The sequence below is a fragment of the Carex rostrata genome, chromosome 9 (genome assembly GCF_964058835.1).
Source record: "Carex rostrata chromosome 9, lpCarRost1.2, whole genome shotgun sequence".
Classification (NCBI taxonomy): Eukaryota; Viridiplantae; Streptophyta; class Magnoliopsida; order Poales; family Cyperaceae; genus Carex; species Carex rostrata.
This window is the reverse complement of record NC_135926.1, coordinates 706,019-715,642: the sequence shown is the minus strand read 5'-3', so window position 1 is coordinate 715,642 and position 9,624 is coordinate 706,019. Positions and strand designations below refer to the sequence as shown.

Genomic DNA, 9,624 nt, shown 5'->3' with positions numbered 1-9,624 from the left:
TACTTCACGCCGTATTTTTATTTTGAAAGTCCAAACGACTGATCCGAACCGTTAGATGTTTAATCCATATTGAAATGTGCTTGGAGACCAAATTTTACATTTTTTGGAATTTGTTTACTATTTATTAAGCATTTTTGAAAATTGTTGTTTTGCTGTGAACAGTAAAAAAACAGTAAAATTTTCTGGACCATCAGATCAGCGACTTTCAAAATTACTTAATAAATAGTAAAAAAAATTCAAAAAATGTAAAATTTGGTCTCCAAGCACATTTCAATATGGAGAACAAGATGAATGGTTCGGATTGACGTTTTGAACTTTAAAATCGCAAAATATGAGCGTGAAGTAAAATAGTCGCTTTACTTCACAACTCACCGTAGCCTACCTCATATATATATAATCACAATTCACCGTAGCCCATCTCATATATATATATATATAGAGAGAGAGAGAGAGAGAGATGGGCTACGGTGAGTTGCGAAGTAAAGCGACTATTTTACTTCACGCTCATATTTTGTGATTTTAAAGTTCAAAATATCGATTTGAACCGTTCATCTTGTTATCCATATTGAAATGTGCTTGGAGACCAAATTTTATATTTTTTGAAAAAAATTTTACTATTTTATTAAGCAATTTTGTGTATTTTTGAATGCTCTACATGTGTATATGTGTAAATGTATATGTGTATATTATACATATATTATAAAAATCAGAATAAAGGCCAAGTCCTTAATTATTGTTATATTTAGACTTGTGATATCCAACTGACAAATAAAATCAAAGTTCACCAAAAAAATAAAAATAAAAAAAATCAAAGTTATAAAGATTTACGACATCACTTCGTAAATATATCAAATATTTTATTTTTTGGCATACACTCTAAATAAGAAAACTTTTTTTCACAAAATTATTCAAATCAAAATACTAAGATCTAAAAAAAAAAAAAATTGTGAACAGTGAACTGCCCGTGCCACGGGCGCCCCGCTAGTTAAAGTGACCCGCCAGTGGCACGGGCGGTCCGCTTTTGTTTTGGGCGGTCCTTGGGCCTGGCGGTTGGGGTATTTTTAAAAAGAAATTCAATGTGGGGGTATTTTTAAAATTAATTTTTTTTTTAAAGATATTAATAAAAATGGCCGGTATATATGCAAATATCTCTTTTATCTGTACTGTACGCGTTAAGGATAAAATATGCCAACTAAAAGCTCAGTAACAGTCTACTCCATTACGTTAGGGACAATTTGAGAAATGTACGTCTGTTTCTTTTTCATTTTTTTTTCAATAGTTCAAAGGAATTTTGTTGTGCTAGCTGTCTCTTTTATTGAAATTTGTTTTTATATATATTTAGTGGTCCAATATATGCTGGCCAGCAATAACTAGTCACGCCTCCTTGGGATCACCTTATCAAGATCAAAGGTAGGGTGTGATGTGCTCATCAAGAAAGTTTGGTGAGCACAATTTCAAAAGTATATCGGATCGACTTCAAACGACGAATTCAAATTGTTGAAATTCATCTACTTCATGAGTGATGCATGTACATGAATTTTTTTGAAAGTTTCGAATTCATTTGCTATAAGGTCAAGCGGTCAAAGAAATAAACATTTTATAAGTTATTTTATAAGTTGTTTTATATATTCATTTTTCATCATTTATTTGACCGCTTGACTTGTAACAAATGAATTCGAAACTTTCAAAAAAATTCATGTACATGCATCACTCATGAAGTAGATTGATTTCAACAATTTGAATTCACCGATTGAAACCGATTCGATATGTTTTTAAAGTTGTGCTCACCAAATCTTCTTGGTGTGCACATCACACCCAAGCTTTGCTCCCTTATCAAATATAGGACCAGAAATCACAATGTTCTCATATATTATATAACATTAGGTCTTACATGTATTTCAAGTCCCTTCTTTTCTCAGAGAATTTTTTGCCAAATTGCATTTTAAAAATGAAAAAATATTTGTCAATTATATAAAAAGTTGAATTGGAGGCTTAATGCAGTGGCACGAGCCCTCGTCATTCGTCTCTCTACAGAGATACCTATGAAGAGATTTGATCTCTCTATAAAGAGAGACACGAGTTCAATTCTCAAAATAACATCTTAAAGATATTAGAATGTACCAGGATCCTGTAATGAAAAAATATATAAAAGTTTTAAACTAATAACATAAATTTATAGACACAGGACCCATTAATAGAGTATGGGGGTCAATTGACCCCCATTTATTTTCAAAAAAAAAAATATTTATACATGAGTTTCTATGTAATTTGGGGTAAAATGCTATAAATTGTCTCCCATTTGGAGCACAAAAATATTATATGATCGACCCCCATTCAAATTTGACCCCCATACTTCGAAAATCTGGCTCCGCCCATGTATAGACATGTTCTAAAAATTTTATATAATGCTTTGGTACATATTAAATGCAAGTGCCATTATATTCAATGATTTTTTTTTTTTTGTAAATCCATGCTTTTGTTTTATTTCAAATAATTTGATAAATAGCTAAACTTATATTAAGTTTCATATATTTTTTTATATGTAGGATGTTTGTATCATGCAAATCACATTGAAAATATCATATTGCAAATTTAGATATAATTAATGTGTAGTGAAAATTATCAAATTTAAAATGACAATAAAACGCTCATTAACAATAGTAGGATAAAATCTTAATTCATGCTAAGAAGTTCATGTTCAGTTATCTTAATTTCGTAGATAGATGCTAAGGAGGCTTGATTTAGAAGTAGAGATGTCTTAAGACTCGAACATGGATTAAGATTTCAAACTAAATGGGCCTAAAGGAGACATCTTAATCCTTACAAAGAAATTGATGTTCAGAAGAATTAAACGACTAAGAACTTAAAAAAGTATTAAAGAAGCTTAATGATATTTAATCCCTCCTTGCCAAACACCACTTTAAAAGTTCAAGAATAAACCACACCACTTTAAAAGTTGAAGAATAAACCTCCGCTTACATCTCTTTTTCTTGAACTTTTGTATCAAGTGGACCACTGGACGGTGACATTAAAGTTGCCATACATCAGAGAAAAGAAAAGATAAAGAAAGAAAAAGGACATCAGAATTTCAAGTAATCTTACTTGACCTAATTGCAATCAGACAAGTTCTCTATTTGAGAGATCGCATTCTTTAGCACAAAATCTATCTTTGTACTTATTTTTCCTAATAGTACCCCCTCCCAAAATATTTAAAAAAAAAAAAAAAGCGTAACAAAATAAAAAAAAAAGTTTTGGTTTGCTGGTTATTAAATTGCCTGCTACTGGAGAAAATTAGAGTCTGCACTAAAGTCCGTTTATTGTTGTTTGTGTTGCATCTACTTGTCAAGAGAGAAGAAAATAAAAAAGATTAATATTAAACATTTCATCATAGAAATATCATTTAATGTATAGAACTTCTAATCAACATCGAAATAGTCACTAGTTGTGACAGCAAAACATAAATATCTTTTCTTTTCTTTTTTGAATGAAAAAACACAAATATCTTTTTATTAGGATATTGGTGGTGTAATTCCTGAATGATTTCCTTTAATTAGAGACAAAAACTCTATCAAGTGCACGTCATTTCAAAGCAATTTCCATGACGAAGGAATGCCCTTTCATTTTCTCAGACAAAGCACAAAGAATCCCTCAGAGCACAGGATCAGTAAACTATTATAAATCGTTGAAAAGTGGTTTTTAAAATTGATTCAGTGGTAAGTGCGCAACACGAAGAGACTAGCAGTTTGGTTCGTGTCGGTCTCAATTTTTTGGTTGTATGCTTGTATTATGTTTCGCTATTAAATTAAAACTAGAGGTCCTGGTAAGTGGGTGAAATAGGAACAAGGAAATCGATTAGATCTCTGTCCCACTTTGATTAATTATTGAAGTGCAAAATTCAGAGTGGGAGTAGAGTTGCTTCTCACAAATTATGTACCAAACCAAACACGAGCCACCTCTTTGTTTTTATTATCCAGATCCTTCTAGAAAGCCTAGCACTGAGAATATTCCTCTTTATATTCTTAAGAGATTATTCTGTCTCTTAATGATTACATGCATAATTGCATATTAGTATTAAGTTCAAGCATCTGGGGAAGCCTAAAGCTGAAAGTTGGGACTTCAAAGATGGTCCATCTCATAAAGCAATCAACTCTGTGCGTTAAAATAAGTTCATATCATTATCAGACATCATCAAGTTTTTTCTTACCGAATCAGGTGCATTGACACTGATTAGCTATTGGGCCCAAATATTGTTGATTTGGGCCTACTTTCAGCCCTGTACAATGAAGACTGATCTATGGAAATACCAGAGAATACGTGTAGAATAATACATAGATGGTAGTTGGGAATATTATGAGAATAGATTTGGGCCTATTTTCAGTCCTGTACAGGGAAGACTGATCTATGGAAATACCAGAGAATACATGTAGCATAATACCTACATTGTAATAGGGAATATTATGGAATAGCATACCGTCATGCAATAATTCACACAGTCACCTTGACACAATGATGGAGCAGAATAACTCTTCCGTGTATAAATACAATTACAACAAAATCAGTATCATGTAAGAGGAAAATAGAGAGCTACAAGCCAGTAAATAGTCAAAGGTTTTTATAAATTATACATGTGATGCGGCGTCCGGGTCTAGGATGTGAAGTGATCAAAGATGTTTTCTAGTCAAATGACAGATGTACCCCTACAGCCTAACTACAATATTTAAACACGCTTCACAGGCCTCTGCACATAAGATTTGTTTGGGTCTTCTGTCTTCAGCTTCGGGGGCTTTATTTCACCTTTCCTTCCCTACAGAGAGAGATATCAGATCTCAATCATATAATTTCCAAGTTAATAAATTTGGTATGAGAGACAGTAAACACTATCACTGCTGATAGCCTGCGGTTTTCAAGTATCCACCGGCCAATACATACCAGGACCAGGTCTGATCACTGACCTGCATGTTACCAGCAGTTGGAGGAATTGAGCATTTTCTTTTTGCATATTTGACAGAAAATTGCTGAGGCTCAACAAAAACAAATAGAAAATCTAGAATTTTGAGCACAATTCCTTTATTTTTCTTACCTTCTTTCCTGTCTTCATAAAATCCCTCCAACTTGAAACCTGAATAATATTATATAAGAAAAGAAAAGGAGGTTAATATTCATTTCCACACAACAAAAACAACAACATTAATTGGAGAGTATGGTATCTTATTTGAGACTAACACCCAAAAATTCAGTACTTGCAATAGTCATCAACTATTGTAGTTATTTGCAAATAACAGCAAATTGCTATAAAGGATAAGCCCAAAATAGCATGACTAAACTTCCTGGGATACTTTTCATCTTGAGTCAACTAAACCTCTTCACAAGAAATTCAATTACAAATTGCAAACCAATATATTTATTGACCGGCCTTGACTTTAGTTCAACTTCGGTCTCGGGAAAAAAAAAAACAAAAGGCCCACTCAAGTCATGCTACAGAACTCTAATAGAATATCTCAAAAATAAAAGAGGTGTTAGTAGGAAGATAGAAATGTCTGCTGTTATCAGGAAATACGTTAAATGAAGAAAGACATTAAATGTAAAGAATACCCTAGTCTCTCTAGTTTCTTCCCATTTTTCTTCATGCTCTCTTTTCCTCTTCCACATCTCCTTTGTTTCTTCTTCATCCTTTTTAAGTCTCCCTTCTTCTTCAGATATCTGCTAGCAGGACAAAATTAAAATTATCCCAAGTGCATGAGAAGTGACATGACATTTTAATAAAACAAAGTTTGAAAACAGAATAACAGACCCTCATTTGCATTTTTCTTCTGCGCCACTCTTTCTCAGTTAAAATTTCATGAACTTTCATCTTTAACTGTACTTGGAACTCTTCCGATCTCTCATACTGTTCTTCGTATTTGCCCTGATTAAAAGAAAACTATAGCTTGTTAGACAAGAATTACAATCTCAATTAACTAGTCCAGTTTTGAAATGCATACCTCATTTTCTCACTTTGTTTTAAAAAAATTAGCTTCAAAATATTACTCATAAGTAATCTTTCTCATAAAATTTCAAAAGAAATCCTATCTTCAAGACAAATAAAAAATCATTTCCGTGATTAAAACTACAACAAAATTCATTAAGGAATAAATTGAATCATTATATTTAAATTGGTAGTTAGCATGAGGACAGAACCAAGCGAAAAACGCCTATGTTAAATAATACTGTATCTCATTCAAAAACACTGCCTACACAAGTAACATATTCTCAGTTTAAAAAGGAGAAAACAAAATAAAAGAGCATTACTAAATGTAAGAAGTCTATATACCTCATCTACCGCTGCTTTTATTCTAGATGCATTATCTTTCTTCATTTCCTTCTTCCTCTTTGCCCTCAACTCCTCTGAAGTGAAAGGCAAAGGTATGAGAGAGAGAGAAAGAGAATATCAATAAAACTGCACAAAAAATGGTGATCGGACGTTTAACAAAAGATTGCCACACCAAATGCAACTACCGGTAACTTTCAGTAATACCAGTAAGGATCTGGTGCAGCCAAAACCAAAGAAAATAAACCTCATTTAAGCTTAACCAAAGTTTAAAAATAAACCTTATTTAAGCAACCAGGAATTGACTAAACAAATACTTTGCGAAAAAAGAGCAATGAGAAAAAAAAAATTATGGTTTCACACCTTTAGCAGCATTAACTTGATCAAGAATGTAACCTCTCTCCTGTGGATCAAGCAGAAGCTGCTGAGCTTTTGCCAATGCTGGTACCAAGAAAAAAAAAAAAGAATATTCAAAGCGACTAGTTAGTTTCAATAAAGGCTGCCAAAGCTATTGCCACATCGATGACCCAAGGAAGAGAACTAAGATTAAATACAATTGAAATAACAGGTTAACCAAGTAATATAATGGTACAAAGCATGGTAATACAGTATATCCGTACAATGAATGCGTTGTATGAATTGTACAATTGGAACATTGACCATTTTCATTCTTACAAAGCAAGAACCAGCTGATACAGAGGCAAACCAACTGTCCAGCCAACCGGGTAATCAAAATATGGTGACTGTCTTTGAATGGTTCACATCACGGAAATCAACATTCTTCCAACCAGCAAAATTAAAACATAATAACAATAGCTATTTACCAGTAAAAGTAGTTTAGTTTGTAAAATTACCTCCAAAAGCCTCTTTTGCTTGGGGATGCTTGCACTTGTCAGGGTGAACTAGCAAAGACAGCTACAAACAATATTTGGGAATTAACCAATAAAATTATCACAGATTCATAGTAGTTAACTGCAGGTATTTTCTGTTTCAATCTCAAAACTTTTAAATTTAACATTCTCTCCTTCAATTAAATTCAATCGAAAAAGCAAATGGAAACCGATACTTTCAAGTCCTCAAAGTCTGGAGAGAAAATAATTAAATTTTTGTTGTTTTCATTGGGAAAACTAGAATAGTATCCTGAAATTTTGCAGGACCTTTATTTGGGGTTTCAGGTCTAAAACGGAATATTTTGCACTTCAATTACCATCAACAGCACCTTAGCATACAGTTTCTCCACGGAACATTCATTATAAACCTTATGATCATTTAAACCCTCTGACAGTAAAGCAGTTTCAAGAGGAAAAAAAAAAGATGTCAACGGATAATCCCGTTTGGAACATGCAAAGTTAACTTTAAGGGACAAATTAACAAGTCTAAAGTTTTGTTTCTTTACTTCTGGAAAAGACAAATCATGCCAACGTTAAGGTCCACTTGAGTAAAATTCTACTAACAGCAATTTTATAAAAGAAACATGCAATAATATAATGGTGCCAATACCTTGCGATATTGCCTTTTCATATCATCAGTTGAAGCATTGAAGGGAAGTTTAAGATGATCAAAAGGATTTAACTTAAAGCAGCCAAGTATCCTAGATTAAAAAATATATATTCAAGAATTAAATCATGTAGCATCCAACTTCATAAATAAAAAGAAAAAACATAACCACCCTGTAAGTGGGCATCATACATGAAACTAGCTTTGCATATTTCGAAGCAATGAAAAGGGGGTAACTATCTCTCATTTAAAACACCAACTGCTGTACTGCAGGGCGCTTTAGCAGTTATTACACACATAGGTCCGAAATGACATCCTCAACCGGTAATTCACCATGAAAGTTTTGAAGTATGACTTAAATTAATCCACCTTTGTATTGACTAAGAAGTAGGTTCAATACTCAAGTTTGTTGTGCTTATGTATGTAAATACATAATAAGCCAGACAGATACAAATTTTAAATAATGCTTTCCAAACAGATTATGATTTAGAATGATAGCTTTTGTGAAAGAAAGTTTTTTTTTTTCCACAGTGATTTTAAGGTTTCCAAAATAAGTGATCATCTTAGAGAGGTAAAGTCTTCAGTCTATGGTCAGATATTAATCCTTGTTTCAAAAAGAGTTAAATTTTGGGCAGAAACAAGATCAACTTCAGCTCTTACAATTGATCAGATATATACGGATGGCAAAAGTCTTTCATGGTTGGAACTTTACAATGATTAATTCCACAAAAGAGTTTTACTGGTAAATTCTGTAATTTCTTTACTACAAATATTATGTTCCTGCTCAACAGGAATAAAATTACTTCACAGCTGTTTATCAACTCTGGTTACTTAGCTACTCAAAAGGTTTATGTTCCATATAGAGCCTTACTAGAACTTACTAATTGTTCCTTATTTTTAATATTATAACTATTGCTCGGTAAAATTACCACGAACAGAACTAATTTTAATCATACTGTCACCAAATTGCCCACACGAACAGTACCGTAGGGTATCAAATTTAACTACACACGATCTAACAGAACCAACTTAGCAATCGGGATTGCTGCTCTAGGAATTTCATCTTAACTGGAAGAAATTAAAGAGCGCAAAAGGAGTAAGGGTTTATTCACCTCTTGACCTCGTTGTCCCTTTCAACCTCGCTCACCTCCGCCATGAAGCTCTTGAGAAGCAAATCATCCTCCGTCTCCTTCGCCATTGAAACACCGCCTTTTCTCCCCCCCTCTTTTTTTTGTTTTTTGTCGAGATCGGGACTTCAATTAAATGTTCAATGCCTCTGTGGATTTTAGAAGAACGAAGTATAGAGGGAACCGACATGGGAGCTGCGGCCTGCTCTGCTTTGTTAGTTTTGGGCTTGGGCCTGTTTTTATTTTGTTACAAGTGATGAATGTTATTTTGTTCTTTTTTAGCAATGTTTAGCAATTAGCATTACCATTTAATCACAAAATACAATAGCAATTTGTTTTGAAAAATAAGTTCCTATTTTTTCTGCCATTTTAATCAAACTTATTTTTTTGAATAATCAATTTTCTTGCAATTAGAAAGATCCTCTTTTCATCATCAATTTATCTCGATTAAATTTGATAGCTCGGCCCGAGAACAGTGCACCTCGAGCTTATGATTAGAATTAAATGAGGAGGTTCTAATGCCTCAACTTTTTCATATCTCGCCTCATATTTTATATCTTTGTTTTCAAAGTTCAAATTATCGATTCGAACCGTTCAACATAATATTTATACTAAAATATGCATGGAGATGAAATTTTATATTTTTTGAATTTGTTTACTAATTTTTAAGATAGGTACAAAATCATTGTTTTT

General features: G+C 32.7%; 1 protein-coding gene across 1 annotated transcript; it reads right to left on the bottom strand.

Annotated features, from left to right (window-relative positions):
* Nucleotides 1-4,512: 4,512 nt before the first annotated feature.
* LOC144559127 (Chaperone DnaJ-domain superfamily protein) lies at nt 4,513-9,091 on the bottom strand. The gene is made up of 9 exons (XM_078308082.1): nt 8,917-9,091; nt 7,808-7,898; nt 7,162-7,222; nt 6,671-6,748; nt 6,311-6,384; nt 5,792-5,905; nt 5,593-5,700; nt 5,081-5,119; nt 4,513-4,804 (listed from the first exon to the last, which is right to left on the bottom strand). Exons 1-9 carry the CDS (start codon nt 9,000-9,002, stop codon nt 4,718-4,720), a joined length of 738 nt encoding a protein of 245 aa, XP_078164208.1. The 5' UTR covers nt 9,003-9,091; the 3' UTR covers nt 4,513-4,717.
* Between the last annotated feature and the right edge of the window lie 533 nt (nt 9,092-9,624).